Source organism: Anarhichas minor, unplaced genomic scaffold (assembly GCF_050575085.1).
Source record: "Anarhichas minor isolate MPS153535 unplaced genomic scaffold, ASM5057508v1 ptg000014l, whole genome shotgun sequence".
NCBI classification, from domain to species: Eukaryota; Metazoa; Chordata; class Actinopteri; order Perciformes; family Anarhichadidae; genus Anarhichas; species Anarhichas minor.
The window spans coordinates 4,937,014-4,958,657 of record NW_027466460.1 but is presented as its reverse complement, the minus strand read 5'-3'; the positions used below and the strand labels follow the sequence as shown (position 1 = coordinate 4,958,657).

Here is a 21,644-nt window from a genome sequence, read left to right as displayed (position 1 = left end):
GTTAAACAGTTGAGTTCACAATTTGCTATATTTGTCAGCTGTATCAGTAGTCATTGCTAAGCACAAATAGGCCTAAAGGCTGTTTGGTGTTTAGTTCCTGACAACTGCATTGAAGCAATACGCATATTTACCATAAGTAAAGGAAAGATTTATCAAACTGTTGTGGCTGGATTCAGAAATGTTTTAATCTGCATTGCATGCACTTTATGTGGAAAATACGCCTGTAGGCCTACACTTAAAAGATTATCTGTGGAAAACATATTTGGTTCATAATTAACACAATGTTCGTGTTTCTATCAAAAAGGATCCCCTGAATAGATCAGTGATTCTGAGAAAAACAACAGCACACTAACTACGTTTGTGTTCATCGGTCCGTCAGAGAGTATTTTCAGGCCTAACTCACGCATGCACACATTCAGCATGAGCTGGCAGATAAGAGGAACCAGAGGGTGACTCACCAACAACACGTTATTACACCATTTTTACACAGTTCTTGTTTCATTTAACGGATAACGTGAAACCTGGTTGGAGCGTTGCAGTTTTTTTTTGGCCTGTACATGAGCAAACAAGCCGCGTGATACGTAATTCCATCGTGCATCCTTCGGGGGGAATTCACCGCTTTAGTCACTCAGCAGAAACATTTTTGCAATTATTTGTCAGCTGCAGCAGCTGCGAGGCGTTTCGGACAGACACGATGGAGAAGAAACTGGATGGAGCAGAGAGGGAGGACAGCCATTTTCTCTGTCGTCGCTCGCGTTAACACGCACAGAAAGCAGTTTTATTGGCGGGCTGCAGCCCAGGAAATGGTCGGAAGCTGCCGTCTGTCATTTCGCTCGTCGAGTCATGTGTTCACAGCGTCGGAAAAGGCAAACATCGAACATTTGTACCCTAACAAACGAGACAAAAAGGCAGAGGCTGCGTTCAAATGCTCGCAAACAGGACCGATGTTTCGGGAGGTTTGCGAACCAAGAGAGGACGGAGCTCCTCTGCACATCCTTCCTTTAAAGCGCCCTCCAGTTATTCCGAGGAACAGCAACTGTCAGCCTCATTATGCGAATGGCTGAAACGGGAAACCGTGGAAATAACATCCTGCGTTATGTGTGTGGAGCCATTTCAGCTGAACCTGTTGGTGGTCAAGCACAGAAACCAGTCGCCTCCTGCTTTCACTCAGCATGTTAGGAGGATTTATTCAGGTCACATCTGACATAAACAGTTGTTCAAGTCAAAATGATGAGCTTTAAACTACTAAAATCCTCTTCAAGGGCATAGAAGTGTTGGTTAAACCATAAAGCGTTGCAGCTCACAGTATAGATCTTTGTTGCTATCTAGTTTAATGAACATTAATTAATAACAATTATTATCCAATTAAGTTTTTCTCTGAGTATAGAACACATTTAACGGTTGGGAACACACACCTGTTATCTTCATTTTACAACACTATCAGTTATGTTTATTAAACAGCAAACCTGCCTCTTCAGTCGCTTGAATGTGTTGAGTGTTTGAAATGAATGAAAAGGCATTGCTCTCCTTATGGATCAGTAAACCAGGACTGACCTGTGACATTATGCACGCAGGGCACATAGCTGGTTCATGCAGCCCATCTGAAAATAAACGCTCCCTGTAATAATCCTCACGGCCTGCAGCCTCCACACACATGGCCACAAATAGAGCCACGTACAGATTTAGCAACTTCTGAGGTAAGGATGGCCATGTAAGAGCGTTTTAGCAGCCACCCTTTCTTTTTTAAATCTTGATTCCCTGTGGGAGGCCAAGGTAACATGTGATGTAGGATACCAGCCATGAGCCTGGACAAGATTATGTAAATCTTAAAAGAAACATTGCACACAAGTCCATACATCATTTGCAAACAATTTTATTATTGCAAAATGTATCATAGGAAGCCTTTTTTTTTTTTTTTTTAGTCTGCACACAAAACATCAAAAGTGCATCTGATCATGGTTCTCAGAGCAGTTCAATGCACCTCAGATCACATAGTGCTGGAAGGGATTTTGAAAACGGGAGAGGGGGCATGTGTGACACAAGGGAACAGATCTGAATATTAAAAGGATGTGTGCTTTCACATTAACGCGATGATGCAAAAGTTACTAAAATATGACACCAGGACAAGTCCATTCAATCCCATTCATAACGGTGTCGCTTACAGGACGTGTCAGGGAGGCAGAGAACGGAAACATGAAAAACAGAATCATAGAGCACCCAGCTGGTGGTACTAATCTATTGGATTACACAGCTCCACTGGCAGCGTTAACACAGATTTGTGACTGATATGATTCAATACCAAAAAAAAGGCATTTCTTGTAACTGCACTGCTACAAAACATAAATAAGAGTCCCAGGGTTGTATGTCTGCTGTCTTAATGGAAGTGACTTGTGCTCAGTATCAGATCTCGAGATGCATGACTCAAAAAACACTTTAAAAGGAGCATATATCAAACATTAACCATTAATAATCTTTCATTTAAAAACATCCCATTTTCCCTTTCAACAACACAAATCACATTTATTGACAGAAAGGCGCTCCTTTTTTCTTTATCTGCTTGTTTAAGCATGCTTAATAGCATAATCTGTCCAAACAGCATGCATCCTTGTTTAAATCTGTCCATCTGTTCACACCCACACACGCACACAGTGTAATTTACCATGTTTCAATATAATTTTTCTGCCTTACAAAATTCTCCATATAGCCCACATTTGTTAAACATTTTCTGAGATGCAGACAGTTGAGTGTATAATGACATGACATCCATAGAAAAGTGAAGAGTATTTACAAGTGTTAAGTGCATCTCAAAGTTCAGACATTTATTTGACCTAATTTGGCTTTTTTAACTAAGTTTGAAATAGCAAAATGTAGATACTGCATCTCCAGTAATAACAACAGAGATGTATAAGAAGAAATATGCAAATAATGCAATAAAGGAGCTTTCTTTTTTAAAATCTGAACGATACAAAATGAAAGCAACATCAAGGGTCCATTTGTACATTCAAGCATCCGAAAATACAAATATATCTAATGTACATTTATACAGTTGCCCAGTTTGTACCCAGTTCAGTTACACTGTGATGTATTCCTTAAATGTGACTGTGAGGCAGTTTGTAGTAATGTCTGTGATCACTATATTCCCAAGGAAAGGCTGGAAAGAGGGAAATGTCTCTTCTTTTGTCTTTTCGTGGTTAGAAACAGACAATGAGCTAATATTCTCCTCCTCTTTATGGATTTCAGTTTCACTCTGAGTTTCTGTCTGTGCGTCCGTTTGTGTTTGAGCTTGTGTGTGCGCTTCAGCTTGTCTTACAGTCTGAGGTTGTGTGTGTGTTCCAGGCCGGGCTGCATTTGGCCTGACAATGCTCAGGTCGATAGGTTCCTCTTGGTCTGCATACCCACAGTCCTGCAGTCCAATGTGACTCTGGTGTCCATTTTGGTCTCTGCTGATGCTTTGGGAGGGCGAAGACACCGTGTTAGGAGCGCTTATACTCCTGGAGCTCAAAAACTTCTTACTACTCCCATGAACCTCACTGTCGATGTCAGAGAGGTGTCGCTTCAGTCCTTGAAATCCACCTTGGCTTCCTCTTTTGTCCAGTGTGGAGGGAACTCCCCTATCCAAAGGCAGGGAGAGCAGATTAGGCTTGGTTGTCAATTGTAAAGGCTGATCTGCTGAAAGCTGCCCCTGACCCCTGACCTCGACATGTTTATCCCGTTCCATCACAGTTGGCTCCGTTTTGGGGGACAGTTCCTTTTCTTTGGAGCAACGTCCGTTAAATCCAGAACTGGGAACTGTTGGTTTGTCTTTGGGGTTTTTAGCAAATCCATTCATGAGGCCGAGCTTCTTGACGAGTTTCATCTTCTCAAGATGGTTCTCCGTGCTGTCGTCAGTTCCTTGCGGTGGCTTTCCAGCGGTTTCAGAATCACCATTTTTAATTTTAGCTGCTTTCATTCCGTTTTCCATGTACTTGCTCATGACAATAACGATCCGCCCGTTCTTGTTTTTGTTCTTCACGATCTTTAGCTTGCCGTTGCTGACACCATTAGACTGCGGTAGAGCATCCTCTTTGGGTTTCACCCTCTCCGGCTCTTTGTGGCCATTGAGGTCCGCTGGAAGCTTCTTCAGCTCCATGGTGATATCCTTGACTTTGGTCAGGCAGCCGGAGTCCTTGTCCCGGATCCACTTTTGCTGCAGCACTGGGGGAAGGTTATAACCCTTGTTAGCCAGCTCTGGCGCTTTTAACTCTCTGGGTTTAACAAATATGGCCTCGTGGTCCTTGAGGTCCGGCTGGTAGTGGTGGTGCTTCTTGCTGTTGAGCTGATAGTAGAACTTCTTGCCGTTGGGCTGTTGCTGCTCGGCCTCGCGCTCCCTGCACAGCGGCTGGTACTGGTGGTGCTTCTTGCTGTTCAGCTGGTACTGCTGGCCCTGGGGAAGGAGCATCTGGATGGGGCTGGTCTTCTGACAGCTGTCCTCGTCCAGGGCCGCCTCATGGAGACCAGCCAGAAGACTAGATCTCCTGGCGAAAGACGGAACCTGTGAAACCATACAATAATTTGTATTATTCAAAAAAAGCCCAAATCACATACACCTCCATCAGTATTACATGAAGAATTACAGAATTTCTGGTGTTTCTACACGAGCATCCCTCAAGTGGGGCATTTGACGGTTAATGGTTGAACTGTCTACAGTATCTACATGTGTCTGTGTCAGGCTACAACAAAAAGCCATGGTTTATTGGGGCCCATGAGTTGCACTGGAGAAACAGTGCTTGGAATGTGTGAGGGGCTCTTCTGAGGCACACCGTTTATTTCAGGGGCCTTCGTCCATGTTTTCACAGCTCTCCAACAGCTACTGTGAAGCTCTTTCAGCCACCGGCCGGGCCATCAGAGTGACATTTCAAAGTGTCTCCTGTGGCTGTGACCTCAGCTCGGAGGAATGTCACTGGCTGCTTTGTGTCCCGTCATTAACTTTATCCCATGTGTTACCACCAACACCCTCCTGAGAGGAACAAAAAGACTCTTCTGAGGGATTCCCCCAGCCTTTTGGACCTGTGATTGATTTGCTAAATGTACACTCAGCACACTGAGCATTTAGCTACACTGGTCACGGAAATGGTCCCTAATAATAAGCAAATCTATTGTAAGTAATAAATATTCGAACTCATCTTAGTTAAACGGGGACTCCACTGATTTTACACATGAAGATCAGTTATCTCATTATGGGGGAGGACTTTGCTTTTTTGTGACTTTATGGAAGTGCAATATTAAATCTCTGGAGGGCCCCTTTAAATCAGCCTTTAATCTGAAATTCAAAATGCTTCTATATTGCTTCCTGGGATCTGAGAGGGAATTGTGCACAATGCATCTTAAGCAAATCTGTAATTCATTTATTGCATTATTGATGATCAGGAGTATCATTACTTTCTCACCTGAACCAGAAGGTGCTTGGGCTTGGGTCCTCTCTTGCGATATCCCATCAGCTGCTCTTGGCGTTCCCTGTGGGAGAGACAAAGCAGCAGCCAATCAGTGAAACTGTCTAGCAGAGATGAGTCACCGTTGCATGGCAACACAACGTCACGGGTGTCCTCCTCAGGCTCAATTAGGAAATACTGAGCCCGTGTTACAGGTTGGAGTTACACTTCCTGGTGCACAGTGAAATTCATTCAGCACAGATTAAAAGGAGCATCTTTTTTATGTCATTGTTATGTATTTACCTTTTCACAGTATCCTAACCTTTCTTCATGTTCAGTATCTCATTACACTTGTCCTCAACTGGGACAGTGGATTCAAATGAGGCTCCTTCCACTTTAATTAAAACACATACTATCTCATGTAATGTCTGTATCTACAGTAGAAGATAAAGACCAGCCCTTCTCTGACTTTCCTTAGCTTTACTCCGTCTCCATGTAAGTCTCTCCAAGGCAGTAACTCAATACCACAGACAGGAGTGATGTCAGTCCCCTCCCCCACTCTCCTCGCTCACGTCTAATTACAATGACAACTCAGTGTATTTTCATAGCCTGGCATTCAGACGATTTGGCTCCCCGGAGAGACACGCAATTAGTTTCAATATGCTCGCTCCTCTTTAGAGAGAGAGGTAATTGCAAAAACAGACACAGAGTGACGTTGGTGTTTTGCTTTAACTTGTGACCTAAGCCTGAAAGGTTGCTGCAAGCAAAAAGGTGAGGGAGGCAAAGAGAAAAGCCAGTTACAGTTTTAACACGCCAGGCATTGAAGAAATTAAATGACACTGTCCTTCATGTGGAGCCGTCTGGTCAGTCACTCAACAGACTATTTAGCAATTAGCCAAGCAGCTAATTTCACCATGGTAGCCCACTTTGAAGACCATGGACACATTTTCCTCTAATAGAGAACATCAGGAAGTACCTCTGGTTAGACATTGAGACCATGCATGCACCTCTGATTTATTAGCTGCTATTTAGTTCGCTGCTCACTTCAATCTTTATTTCCTTGTGCCTTTCCACTATCATGAGCAGATTAAGAAAAGATGTGCATCATAATTTAACCCCCTTCTCTCAAAAAATGTGTTTTCCTGCTTTTTTGTAACTTCACTTGGATGTTGGACCTTCGCTGTGCAGAATGATGTAGGAGTAGAGTTTGACATTTGAATGCTGCTTCCACATTAATCTGCTAAAGGGAGAAAGTTCCTCTGCTATCACCTCTGCCGAGTAGGAGAGCTCTTGTCTCTCTTAAACTTTTGAATTGAACAATACTCTCTAATTCATAGTATATGGACTTTTTAATTAAGGAGAAGAAGTTTTAATCATTTTAACTAACTTTTTTTGGTGAAAAAAAACACAACAACCCATATGAGACATCCATTGTTTTTCCAATCAGAATATTTTTTATGTCTTCAAAGATTTCAGCAGGGTGTCTGAAGTTTCAGTAATAATGATGTAAATGTGTAAAGTCTAAAAATAAAAACTATTTAACAAATTAGCAATTAGCCAGACAGAACTATTGATAAAGTAGGTTTATTATTTTTGCATAATCAATAATAATTTGTCTACTGTGTAATTGAAGTGGTTGCCATGTCCTGTGGAAGATGACAGGTGCATGTGGTGACTGGAGGGTGGGACAGCAGGTAGCACTTTAGCATGATAACCTTTTGCTGACACTCAAATAACTATCAGGTGACAAAGTAGATGCAACACAGTGTCACAGTTTGCTCTGGTAACCCTGACCTGAGTTTAACCCTACCCTGACCCTCTGATGACACTAGTGTTAATCCTGATCCTAACCCCCAGGTGCTGCATTTCTCAACATTGACTGACACATTATGTAGCAAGTTTATTATCCACATGGGATTCTCCAGATAGAGTGACCACGCAGCATAGTTCCCGACTGCAAACATTCAGGGAGTTCCTATTTTAAACACGTGGATGAGTAACAGACAGCTATTGTGTGGAGAACTGGAAATGTATGACGCGTTTGAAGAAACCTGTTTGTGTGATATATAATGGGAAACTCACCACTTGTGAGGACGGTTTATCAAACGCAAAACTTACCTGTCTTGGAAGGCATCAAGCAGTCTTGGGTCCAGGATGTTTTCCTCTGGTTCCCACGTGTTGTATCTATTCAGAGAGCAGACAGTGAGCAGTGAGGACACATAGGCCTGTCAAACTGTGGCAGACATCAGACACAGGCTGAGGACAGAATGTTATCTTTGCGCCATAACAACTCTTGACTCGTAAATCCTCCCATAGCTTATATTTGTAGGCATGGCCATGTGTAAACAACATGCTGAGACAGTTGCACTCCCTGTGGATGCACGTGTAATAAATCATGAGTAACTTTTATGTGCGGGTATGTGGAGGGGAGGAGAACAATTGCCCAGCCTCCACTCAACTGTAGATATATGTGCATTTCTTAAACATGGGGATCAATTACAGACATGTCTTCCTTTAATTGGCACACTGGGGATTGCATACATTGTAAAACCACATCCATCATCGAGGCCAACGCATCGAGTGCCCAAAGCAAGAACGCGCAACGGTCCATGTGCGCGCCTAATCTCGCACACATTCACACACACTTCTGTTTTGAATGTTGTTTTATCATCATCATGAGTATTATGTTTGACAAAGGGACTTACTTTGGAGACCATCCTCGCCACTTGACCAGGTACTCAAACCTCCCCTGAGAATGGAGAGAAACGGGATAATTAGCGCAACGTTACTTTACATAGACAATTTCACTCTGCATTGCACCGTCACCTTAGAAATGATCTAATGAAAAAAAGAGAACAAATAACAGGGTGAAGGAAACCCAATGAGTAATGATCCTCCTTTCCATGTGCATGTGTGTAAAGATGTCCTTCAGTGCTCTTGTGACAAACCTTTCTGCTGCGCTTCTTCTCGATGCTCTCCACCGCAAAGACGTGCTCTCCCGCGGCGGGCAGCTCCATTTTCCGATACAAGAGTAGCGACTCTTCTGTTTTTTTTGTTTTTTTTAACCCTCTGCTTTTGCTATCCGACACCTTATCCTCGCGTACAGGATGTTTTTTCCTGCTGCTGATCTGATGTGAAGCACAAGATCCCCCCTCCTCCTCCTATTTTCACTGCGCCTCTTCCCTCGCTTTGCCCTCGGAGAGACTCGTTCTGCAGGCGAGTTGAAGCTGCAGCGAGAAAACACTTCATGCAAATAGCCGTTGGCGTGACGTCAGACAAGGGGGAGGTAATAGGGGCGGGGGGTTGTTCCCATGCTGCATTCAGGTGCTGTCGGAAACAAAAGTGTAATCAACTTCGTTGGCATATGAATAATATGTAAATAGTTATACTGTAGGAAAATACAGATGTATCTATGAAAACACTAAGGTGTGTGGCATTTAGTGAAGGGGATGAAAAACATGGCAACAACTGATTGAAGCCTGAATTATATGATCATAGATTATTTAACTTGTTTCACCTAGAATAAATTCGGACTTTCTTTTAAATTTAACTCGTTATTCAACTGTTAGTCAGTATCGGCACAAATAAAACATGAATATGCTACATAGCTTATCAAGTAATCAATTAACACACACACACACACACACACACACACACACACACACACACACACACACACACACACACCTCTTCTTGGCTATGCTGTGGCACAAAACCAAAATTGTTAAGGACAATATTTCCTCTTCCTTTCCCATACTTGAATCATGGAAGAAAGTTGTTTTTCTCCCCTCTCTGGCTGAGGAGTGCCAGTATGTGAAGTCAGCTACTGTTTTGTTTAGTTGGAACGAAGCCCTACCCTCCCATGACACAGGAATCCACGGATATAACAATCATAGCGCACATAACACGTTTTATAATGTTCAACCAAAGACAAGCACATTAAAAAAACAAAAACGGAATTTGGTTGTCTAAAGTACGAGCTGAGATGAAACACTGAACGCACCGTGCCTGCCTCTTGTGTTGCTGGATGTGTAGCGAGATCCAACTGCAAGAGGGTGCTATGAAAGAGGGGAGCGTTTTTTATCCTAAACCGCGATGGCATGAATGTGCTCACCAGCTCAAATGTTGCAGCTTGTCCAGGCCTTTAGCTTCATTTCGTATTTTCAGCCAGGACACGTCGGGCTGGGTTCGTATCCCTGCGCCTTCAGTGTCGCCAACCACACACAGGGCTATCAAACATGTATTAATGAGTTGGGCAGATGATACAGTTGGGTCCACTTGTAAGACAATCAGTACCACAAAACGAATTATTCCACCTGACAACTCACGATAGGCCCAACCAACGTTAAGGCCAGAGGCTGTTCGACACTGATTTATCACCGCCGCCACAACAAGGCCTCGGCTATTACGGGGAATCCTGGTGGAACAGGGAAACAAATTCCCATTAGGTGCTGCTATAGCGTTGCACTGAGCCGCTTATGTGTAATGCGCCATGAATCATTGCTCGTGTATGGTTAAACTGCTGGCAGAGCCCGGCCGCTGTTGTGCGCGTTACAATGAATATATATTCCATATCCTCTCTGAGTCAAGGTCACACAAAGAGATGACATTTTCTGGTGGATTTTCTCTCTCTCTCTCGGTGTTAAAAGATGGCCCCTGGTTGTGTGGCAGTCGATGTAGGTCAGCATCCCCTGTCGGGGCTCTCACCCCGCCGGCTTTAACTCCAGCAGGGTCATTTCTGACTACGGAGTCCCGACAGGACAGGCACCAGACGGTTCCGTTATCGCTTGGCACGGAGAGCGTGCCGACATGATTCACGGTGTGAACCAGCTCAGGCCTGACGTTAAAGCGACACAAAGACGTCTGGCACCAAACCTAGAGTTTTTTTAAAAGGCAGTGCCTAAGGTTGTACCAAAGTGAAAATAATAATACAAAAAATGATATAGACGGACAAAGAGAAGATTTCAAATCACATATCCAGTTGCTTACTGCCATTGTCTCCTATATCCAGTTGTTTAGTGTTATTCATTGCACTTATATCTACAGCACGGATACATTTTCGATGCATTGCTTTAAAAATAAAAATGTTAAATTGTCTTTGAAGCCCTCGCTGCATTGTTTTATACGGTTGGACTAAATAAAATTCAGCAGTGAAAGGGTTAAAGTGCAGGGATCCCGCAGGCTGCAGCGCTCGGCCTATTGCAGAAAGGCACGACTGTCTTTCCTTATAAGGCAATGAGTGCAAATTGACGGTGAAATATGTCTTTAAATAAACGACCATAGCCCATTCACACTTGCATATTTGTGTCAAGTATCCCTCTCACGAGCACCCTGACTGTCAAAACAGCCGTTGTACTTCACATGGTTCGTTCTCTGCGGCACGGCGGGGCTCGCGCATCAGCGGCTTCGGCGCGCGCACAAGGGCGCAGCGTTATGCACAGTCTGCTAATTCAGCATGCGTCATTCCTAAATTAAAGACGAGCTAAAGAAACACGGTGGTCAATTAGAAGCTAAGGGGTTTATGGAGGTATTACTGGCCAGGAAGCTTTTAACGGGCGACCACTCTGTCACCTGTGTGCTCCTCACGCCGCAACACAACATGTTGGTTTCACAAACAGATAACAGCATTGATCACAGAGGCTCACCAGATAGTATGTCAAAGCAGTGGGACAATGGCTGCCGCCAAAGGTTGATAAAACACAGCGCTCACGCGACAGTTATCGTGGAAATGTAAGAGCTTTGGAACATGGCACGTGCTCCAGGGGGGCAGATGGAATGTGATGCAGCACGTGCGTGTGTTATTAATGGTACCGCGCGAACAGAAACGTCACCTGAGCAGCACCGCCGAGTCCCGCTCAGTCGACAGTGTTTATGCATTAACAAGATACACGAAACCCAGCAGACAGTCACGTTCAGCTCCCCAGCAGCCGGCGTTTCTTGAGCTGTTTATAACATAGTTTATTTTATATATTTATGCAAAATGAAGCATCATTTAAGGGAAGAAAAAAAAAGCAAAGAAAAAACGTGAACCTGGAGGCGAACAAACAGGTCTGTCTTTAGAGTACCTGATAAACAATTCCGATGTAAAACCGCTCATTTATCTATCTAGTCTCTTCCTCTGGTCGTCTGACATAAACAAACAAAAAAATCCAGAGTTCAGAGGTGCAGTTAGGTTGCTGCCAATTACTCAGAATAAATATGCCGATCACTTCGTGTCTTCACTGTGTCTTCATTCTTTAATTTATGAACATGACAATTTTCATGCAATAGCGCAATGTGCAGGTGCAACCCGCCCCACTGGTGAAACTGACTGACATACTGCACATAAAATGATTTGCTGAAGATGATCACTCCATCCAGTAAGAGCAGCACATGAGAAATCCTCCAGAAATTCCAGAGAAATTCCAGAAGAAATTGAACACAGCATTTTGAATGGAGGAAATGTAACTCTAACCCCTTCTATGTTAGATATATCCTGGTATTAATACTCTATCAAACCCATTAGGTAAGGAAGTTATAATTGGTAAATAAATCATATTGTTGTTCAACATTACGCTCAATACTTGTTCACCTATAGCTCTTTGGTTATTGTTTGCAGACTCAGTTGTTCAATATATAAAGTTAACTCCACACCTGCACCTTTCACCAATTAGTGATGAAACATTTCTCACCAACTAACTAATCGAAAGCACACGATTGCTATGCAAGGGAGAAGCTTAAACGGAAAGAAGTGATGATCATAAACAGTGACATAGTGGAGGGAGGAAAGAAGTTGACGACATTATTATTAGTGAAAAATGGAGACTTGGCTTTCTAAAACTGTTTTAAAATCTCTTTGTCAGAGGAGTGTTTGAGACAATTGTCTGTAGGGCACCACATACACAAAATATAATTTACAGTAAATGTGCTGGAAAGAAACCCAAAAACATTTCAGACTTGACACAAAGAGAAGCTGAAAATCAGAGTTAGTGAAGAGCTATCTATTAAAGAGCATTTCCGCTGCACATACAGAGAGGAGGAGGAGCAGGTGAACACAAGAGCTGATGTTTATGGACAAGTTCACTTTGGATCCATGGATCCGATGACGCCACTGCTTTGCCCTGGAAGTGAGGGTATCTGATTAAGATGACATTTCCACGGAGGAAAAAGTGACGCTCTGCCTGCATCACAGCGCCACACTACAGATTAAATGACAGCAGAGGAAAAACAGAAAGGATGGAAGGGAGACGAGGTGTCATGAAACACAGTCCAGTGGAAAGGATGTGATTAATTACAGCACATATTTGCTCATAAGGAAATAAAGATGTGTATTTCCAAATTAGCATGATTGTTAAACCTCAGAGGAACAAACCAGAGGAGACTCACTTTGTCTCATCAATAACAGTCTTCTGACTGTTATGATTAATTAGGAACTGAATATACAGAATTGGCATTTGATAATAAATGAAAAGATAACAGAGTACTTGCTGTTGTAAAAAAAAAAAAGGATAATTGACTCAGTTATGTAAACAAAAGTATTCCAGGCGTTTCAGATTTTAACATCAGCTGAAAGACTGCATATTCCTCTTCCCTTTGCAAAATTTGACTTCGATGTTTGTTTTTAATTAAACCTTTTCAAAACCAAACTCAAAATGCCTGATGGTTCACCTGGGAACAAGACTGTTTTCTCCAGCAGCTCCTGGAAATGTGACAGTTTAAATGGATGTTACATCGAGCAGAGTGGGGTGAATGTTGTGGTTCGTCGACGGCCACAGCTGAACAGCCCAAACTGTCATCACTTCATTACACTGTTCATTATATTTTCAGCAGGGACTTTAGCTTTTGCTTTCTTTTTTACAAAAATCAAACAAGTGAGTCACCACTGAACTGCAGGCAGGTTTTAATGCACCTTTAACAACAGCTCAGCCTGCGCTCATGATGTAATTTATTGGTTGTGTTAGCAGTAATGGTTAGTGAGAGGGAGAAATGGAGAACTGGATTAATATTGTTGTAAACTGAAGAGATACTCAACATTTTTTTCACAACACACATTTGTATTCATTTCTTTGACACAGCACCTGTCAGAGATTTTATCATTAAAGAGACTTGATGTGACATGTCATTTTGTAAAAATAATGAATGGCACAAAACTTAATCATGTGACTAAAATAAAACATGTCTGACAATGACAATATCGACCACTCACTTGTCATATCTTACATTTACTGGATGACAGATGTTGGCTCTTTATATGTTGTGTTATACACCGTTATGTGTTAAAAAGTACTACAAACTAAGAATTGACATGTATTTCAGGCAGATTATAAACAGGAGTGTTGTGTTAAATGAACACACACCTCTAACGTCACACTTCTTCAGGGGTTTTGTCTTTGTGGCAGCCACGAAAGGAAAATGTAATCTCCAGAGCTGCCTTCCAAAGAATCTGATTTCCCAACTTGTGGCGGCGTGTGACAAATGTTTTTAACCTGCCAAGGAGACAGAGTCAATTCTTTGGGATTCATGAAGTCACACTCATTATCTCCTCCTTTGAGTATAATTCAAAAGGCTTTGGAGATGCACAAAGCGGGAACTACACATAAATCACCAGCATGCAATTACCGATTCAAGACGCAATCCTGATACTGGAGTTATTTTTATCTGAAATGACGCAGAAGTTAATGGGTGCACATGACTCATGGGTGAAATGAGTCTCACGGGAGGTTTTCTAAAGACTCCTCCAGACACAGAGAGAGAGAGAGAGAGAGAGAGAGAGAGAGAGAAAGGTGTGTCCTGTCATCACAGTGACTCAGCCTTCTAACTAAACATGTAATCGATGACGTGTGTATTTGTGCGTTTGTCAATGTCAGACGCAGGTATCAGTCATGACTGTCGGAGCAGTGGCCGCTGTGCTCGGTGACTCACAGTAGAAAAGTACATAACAGATCTTACGTTGATAGTGACGTGGGTTAAGCCTCCCTCATATATCATGCTTAAACACACACACACACACACACACACACACACGATGAAACTAGTTATCATATCTATGAATTTTACAACTATTTGTGGTCAAACTGCAGTCAACAGTGCCTCTCCCTCCTGACTCATAGTGAACCATAAACCGATGCTTACTGGCCACCAAATGACTCCTGGGAGATGTATTTCTTTGTCCGCTGCAGCTCCGATGCCAACGGTGCACATGGAAATAATTGCGTGTCTGGCAGGGAGCCGTGTAGGAGACATGTGTGTTGTTGATGGGGAGGCTGGAGGAGAGACAGAGACAGCAGCTGAGCGGAGTCTGGTTTGGAGCGGACACATGGTTTCATTGGACGGTCGGGTCAACAGGTCAAGAGGGGAGCAGTCATGTACATAAACCATACAGACGGAGACACGCGTGTGTGCATAGGTAGAACAGGCAGGGGATTCATCTGACTGGCAGAAATCCTCGGAAAATAAATGCACACGAGGAAGTCACGCAGAGAGGTGCCAAGCAAAACTGAGCTGTAAAATGTCGTAACCAAATTATGTGAATGTCATACTGGAGGAGAGCCTATAAAAAACTAAAGAGAAGTCTCCTATATTGACACACAATTTCCCACAAGTCCTGGCCCTCTCCCATCATTGTAAAAACACTTTTTTGTCATAAAACGGCCTTTATAGCTGCTTTAAAATCGGCATTCAAATCTATGTGCTTTAAATTTAAGTCCATTTTGCCACTGAAATGGACTGAATGGATTTGGGAGGTCAGAAAAGGGGGATGGTTATGCAGTCTAAATGTTTTGGGAAAGCAGGGGAGGCTCTCTGAGTTTTTCCTATTGCGTATTTGTTTGGTATTTTATTTCATCAATTCCTGGTGAGTTTGTCATTTTAGTTAATAAGAACTAAATGAATAGTAATCTAATAATATATTTTCCACACTAAACCTGAATTCAGACAGTATCTACAAACTGAATTCCATTTGTTGAAGCTTCAGACAAAGTATGACAAAAACCCATCTAATAATCCTGAAATTAGATAATATTTGCCCCCTTTGTTGGTCATGTATTATCTCTCAGGATCCTAAACACATTATTTTTTTTCATCTTCTGTCACTAGCCCATCAAAATCAAATAGGGTCAACACTTTTCTTTATCCACAACATGAATTCTTTATTATTTCAACAGGAGTGTAAAGGTGCTTTCACACCCAACCTGTTGGGTTTGATTAAAACAAATTCACGGTCGGTTCATTTGGGCTGGTGTCAATCAAACTCTGGTGCAGACCAAAAAACCAAACAGAGACTGCTTTAAAAGGTTAGGAAGCGGACTCTGGTGCAGTTTGTTTGTGGTGTGAAAGCAAACACACCAACCACAGGATTAAATTATAGCAGTTATTTTAATTTTAGCACATGTATGCACATCAGCGCGGGTATTTTCTCTGATTAATAGGTGAAAGCTGTTAAAGCTGCTGTGTTTGTATCTGGCTTTGTGAGTTCATGAAGTCTATTAAAACATGCGTGACAGGGATCCCACAGTAATAAGCTCTGAATCATCACTGTGCGAGACGCCTCCTTTTCATCCTTTTTCTTTTTCATTGCGGTCGATTTTCAGTCTAATAATACTAATAAATGCTAGTTGTTTCTTTGTAAGCTCTTTGTGGTACCAAAATACATAAATACACACATCAGAGGCATTAAAGTGCTTCATAAACTTCTATCCGTCACCAGAATTTGATTTCCCCACGTGGGTCCTGATGAGGATGACAATCACCAAAACTGTCCAGTCTGAATAATCAGAACTAAAATGCTTCGGTGAATCATTTTTCTCCTTTGGCCCGGACCAAATGAACCCAACTACTATTGTAAAAGCACCCTTAAAAAGCCATTGACCACATGACCATCGAACAACGGATGCTGAAAAATCTTCACCCTCACGAGGACCACGGTATTTGGCCAAAAGTATTTGGACTTATTCATTTGAGAAACAGCTGAATGAGGTGAGCCACCTTGAGGAGCTGTAAGTAAAGAGGAAGGGTACGGAAAAACTGCTAGGAGGACACACAGAAGCCCACCATCAGGACCTGGCTCTTCTGACCCCCCCTCTGAACTGGAAAGAGGTGGACAACCAAAACGAGACACTTCAAAAAGGAGCTCCTGAAACAAGCTCACTGAGAAGCAGCAAGACTTAAAAAGGAAGCTGCTTTGGAGAGGAGCTGGCTATCCAAGATCAAAGTTTCAAGAATAAACACGAGGGTAAGGTGGCTGCTGCTGAAAATAGTTAATTGAAATAAATATGAGTAGCACATATATGAGCCTATATGTGCCTGCAGGCTTTCTGCCAGGACCATACCAGCTCCTTTAGTTTGGTTAAAACATTCAACATTTCTGTTTATTAGTTGTTGAAAGATTGGGCAACAATGGAAATGTTGTAAATCTAAACGTTTGCCCGCAGGTGATACAGCCAACCTATCTCCTGTTGGAGGACGGTCTATTGGAATAGCTCTACAAGGAGGAACTGCCCTCCACATCTGCAGCACTAAATGTTTTGGCTGTACATGGAAGACTAAAGCTAACAGAAAAAATATCATGGTATATCAAGTCTTCTCGAGAAAACATCTTGATTAGGGTAACAAATGTGTTGTCGCGTAACAGCGCACTGTAGCAGAGGTGGGCAAACCGCGGCTTGTACGGGTTGATCTGCAGTATTGACGTTATTGCAGCTTCAACCAGTATAAAAACATAGAAGGACAACAGTCGCATAGCTGGCGGCTGTTTTTCACCCACAGCTTTAGTGATGCAGAGCAGGTAAATCCATCGCATTATTGGGGACTCCAGTGGATTACAGAGTGACATAAGAGAGGCATATTAAAAAAATAAATTGTCAAAACTGAAAAAGCAGAGGCCCGAGATATAACATGTTAGACACTAGTGACGGGTGTGTAAGCGTCTGTTATCACCCACTTGACCCGTTATAAGACCCTATACACACCGCCCAGCTCGCTAAGAAAAATTACAGAAATATGCTTTATTCAACCACCTGACCCCGACCTGCAAACCGACAACTTTATGCATTACAGTAGCACAAATGTCAGGAATGAGGTCTGAGACAAGGACTGAGACAAGCGGTCTCCAGCACATTGGCTGGCGGTGTGTGTGTGTGTTTAAAAGAGAGAAAGAGACAGAAAGAGGGGGAGAGACGGTGGACTACTGCACGCAATGTTTCTGCAAGTTATTAATAATTATTACTCGGAATGCTGCTTTTTCCCTTTTTGACCATCACTTAGGTGTTGAGCTCTAAAAATGCCGGATCCTACACTTCGGATAATGCAACTTGATAGCATGTTTCTTTAGACTTTCCCTCCCTGGTTTCACATTTCTATAAAACTCCACACCTCCAGTTTGCAACACATGCTTCCTGCCGGAAGCATGTGTTGCAAACTGGTGTGGAGGTGTGGAGTTAAATATTTGTAGTCTCTAAGTCCAGGCTAAGATCATGGCCAGATTAACCTAAGGGCCTCAGGGCAAAAATGTCATGTTTGGCCCCTACTGACCCCCAACCTACCACCCTCTGAGCAATGTGTATGTACCCTGTCCCCTGCAAGTTCCCATTAATGAGTCCAGTGCAACCAATACTCCCATGCTGGCATCATAATGAATCTGTGTTAGTTTGTGGTGAGTTGATTTAACACAACTTCAAAGAGGAATAAGCCCCATGTGATTACAATATAAACTAAAATGATAAAGGTCACACTCTTCCTCAGCGGACAGAGTTTGCTCAGTCTCGTGTCCAGGGTCCTCTGTCTTTCAATGATTTAGCATTCCCCACAGTGGTTCATGGGGACGCCATACATCACTCTAGTCATCCTCCACATGTGCCACACTGACTTTAGGATGCACCAGCAGAGATCTTCAGGAATCATTTTTAATTGCATCTTTCACTTCAGTTCAAAATGTCTCTTTTTAGCATTTTCATAAATACACACCCTGGTCTACTGAGGCTACTTATTAGGGGAGACACTCACTTCTCTGCCTCTTTCATGATAGCTTTACCCCCATGTGAATGTTAAAGTACAGAAATAGCCCTTGTCTCTGGGTTTTATGTTAATATTTAAGATGCTGAACATTTTTCCGTTGTAACTGCGCTGGAACGATCTGAGAGTCACAAACTGTGCTAAAATCTGCACTTCTGACACACGAATGTGAATGTGTGTCTCCATGTAGACTTGACTGAAAGCTTGCCTGAGAGGAACCTTGAAGCCGACCACATGAGAGGATGCTGATATGGGAGCGGCCTCCCTCCCGGCTCCTCTGGCAGCCTTCTCCCCTGTCGAAGCTGGTGGTGAGGCAGCTGGAAGCCAGAGCTACTGCGCAGGCCGATGAGACTCGAGCCTGGAGGTAACGGCAGGAAGGCGCTGTGTGAGAAGGCGGAGGAAGAGGAGGAGGAGAAGCCTCAGCCCAAAGGACATCCCACTGAATCCATCCAAGGTGACAGCGAGAGAAGTGGTAGGCCTTGGGCAGGGCACACAGGGAGCTGGAAACTGAAGGATGAGAAAAAAGAGAGAGGAGTGAGAGTAGATTTTTCTCACTTATTGGCTGGTGTTTATTGTGTGTGCGTGTGTGATCATGTGGTGTAAATGTTAAGAGCGGCCTGCAGCCATGCTGACAGTGCACTGCAGGGGGTGATTAGGGCTGTGCCATCCATCTCACAGGCAGACTGTAGAAGCAGCAGCAGCAGTGATGGTGGTGAAGGAGGGAGGGAAGGGAAGGGCCTGTTTGGAAGACATGATGGAAAGAGGGGGGGATTACTAGCCAACGCTGATTAGCTGGCAGCTTAACGACACGCTGTGTTTTCCATCTCATCGTCAGCACATGGACCTGGGGCTGATTGGGGGAAATGAAATGGTATTTTTGATTATTTGTAGAGAGGAAGAGAAAGTGGAGTAGGGCTGGTAGCTGGGACATGAATATTCAATTCAGGCAATTACAAGATGTCCTACTTGGAGAGGGATAAGTGATGTGACACTTCACTGCCATGAATGTGATCATTTTTGTGCCATTTTATTCAAGATATTCTGAATGATTGGTTTAAGAGCATAAAAAATGTACTTGTAATATACTTCTGTATTTTGTACATTTCAATACAGAAACCTCAGGAGTCCAATATTTAAAATAAGCAATCAAAGAATCTTGATTTATTTTTCATTCTTCTTGGTCGAGTTGACTTTTTAATGAAAATGTAATGTCTTCCCTTCGATTTTGTGACACTGTACTTCATGATTATGTGTGTGATCATCTTGGTTGTGTTTGTTTTTTGTCTCGTCTGGTGATCAATCAACCAATCAATCAAATATGCACATATTATAAGAACATATTATGTATTATCTTTTCATAAAATCATGGTATGAGCAAACATTTTTTTTTTTACAAATATACTTATTATTCTTCTACATCGATTTCAGTATGAATGGAGCAGGAGAGAGCTGCATGTATCGCACAATCAAAATTCCCTTTACCATTATTTTTTAAGAATATGAGTCACTGCATTCAGATGGGCTGTTTCTATAATACACATGGTCTGCTATACATTGTATTAAGCCACTGCTATTCTCTCAGAGATGAATGTGATTGTGGCGAGGTGGTGACTGAGTGTCGTGCTTAGGAGGATGAATGGCAGTGGCGGCTCTGCGTTTTCTGGCTCATTGCTTCGAAATGACTCTCCCAGTGTCATTGTCAGCCAGTGCTTGGAGAGGGAGGATCTTTATCTTTTTTCTCTCTCCCTCCCTCCCTCCCCTCTCTCTCTCTCTCTCTCTCTCTCTCTCTCTCTCCCTCCCTCCCCCCACCCCCCCCCCCCTCTCTCTCTCTGTAGTGCAGCAGCTCCGTCTTTTCTCTCCCACCTCACCCTCGCTCTCTTCCAGGCTTTCTTTCCATGCCTCTTTCTCTCTCTGTTCTCAGAGCTGAGAGCTCCCACGTCACCGCTTCCCTGGTGCTACTGGAGTGGGGGATGGGAGAGAGGGAGGAGGGAGGAGGGAGGAAGGGAGGTAGGAAAGGAAGGAGGAGGGAAGGGAGATAGTCTGCCAGGCTCGTGGGGAGGCGGTGGAATTCTGAAGGTTGCTACGGTGAGCAAGTCGATTGCATTGAGCCACTTAGCTGCCGCTTGCACAAAACCTTTTTCTCTGCCCTTCACCTGATAGACAGAGGAGGAAGACAGGAGTGTGTGTGTGTGTGTGTGTGTTGTTTATCTGTTCACTAGACCTCGCTTCCCTTAGTTACTGTTGCTATGCCTGTCAAGCTTTCCATTCTTGCATAGCACATATACAGCTTACAATGATGACAGTGCTACCACTCAAAATTCAGAGTAATTTCAAAATTAGAATGGCACTGGGAGAGCACAGACCTGCGCCACGGCCAATCCTCTCCAAAATGTAATGGGTTCTTCCTTGGCCCTTTGCTACATCCCTCGAACAGTCTAATGAAAAGCGGGACAGTAGTTTTTCTGTAATCGTGTTGACAAACTAGCTAAATCGAAAATAATTACTTTCCAGATCCTTGATGTCACACAGAGGCGGACAAACTTCTCATTTGTAGCCAGCGACTGTTGATTTTACAGACTGAAGACAACTATCACTGGCAGATCTTATCAGCTGCTATAGCTAGCTAATTATGGGTAACTCCATGAGTTGGTTGCAAACTGCATTTTCTCCCCTGATATAACCTCATTTTGATAATTTTATAGAAATGTTTTACAATTGGGCAATGCAACGCAAAGAACAAAACACAAAGATAAAATGCACTCGTCATTGTTAGTATTTTTCAAACAATATGGTTTACTTTTCCAAAACAGAAGTCTTTTCAGATGTCGACTAAGCAATGATTTCAGCAAACATGTTTGGGGTAAATTACCGAACTGTGAGTGCAGGACAGAGCCGCTAATGTTACGCTCCGATGCAGTGGATGTGCCTTTCCTAAATTAAGCTTTTTGTATTTAACCTGAAATGGTTAACACAGCACATCTTAACTCCTCACACATCTTGTGTTTTGGAAAGGCTAAAAAAAGGCACAAACCTCCAAACTTTGCATCCTAAATAACCCTCTTACTACAGCCCCCTGCACACCACTTTATCCTGTTGAAACTCGTTATTAAGCTATGATTGGACAACCGCTATTTCGGGGAGGGGTTTGCGATCCGTATATTACACAGCACTCATAAACAAAGTGATGGTTTAGAGAACACACACACACACACACACACACACACACACACCAGTCAAAGTCCACCCACC

At 43.0% G+C, this 21,644-nt stretch overlaps 1 protein-coding gene across 1 annotated transcript; it reads right to left on the bottom strand.

Moving 5' to 3' along the window:
- Nucleotides 1-1,857: 1,857 nt before the first annotated feature.
- Nucleotides 1,858-8,642, bottom strand: LOC142949479 (E3 SUMO-protein ligase CBX4-like). The gene is made up of 5 exons (XM_076091140.1): nt 8,357-8,642; nt 8,114-8,157; nt 7,527-7,592; nt 5,427-5,493; nt 1,858-4,531 (listed from the first exon to the last, which is right to left on the bottom strand). The coding sequence occupies exons 1-5, from the start codon at nt 8,423-8,425 to the stop codon at nt 3,071-3,073; spliced, it is 1,707 nt and encodes a 568-aa protein (XP_075947255.1). The 5' UTR covers nt 8,426-8,642; the 3' UTR covers nt 1,858-3,070.
- Between the last annotated feature and the right edge of the window lie 13,002 nt (nt 8,643-21,644).

Bases quoted from the DNA above. Each gene is read 5' to 3' on its own strand.
- LOC142949479 (XM_076091140.1), bottom strand. From the start codon at position 8,425: ATGGAGCTGCCCGCCGCGGGAGAGCACGTCTTTGCGGTGGAGAGCATC. The intron at 8,158-8,356 runs GTTTGTCACAAG...CTCCATTCTCAG, and splicing joins AGAAGAAGCGCAGCAGAAAG to GGGAGGTTTGAGTACCTGGT. The intron at 7,593-8,113 runs GTAAGTCCCTTT...CTCTCTGAATAG, and splicing joins TGGCGAGGATGGTCTCCAAA to ATACAACACGTGGGAACCAG.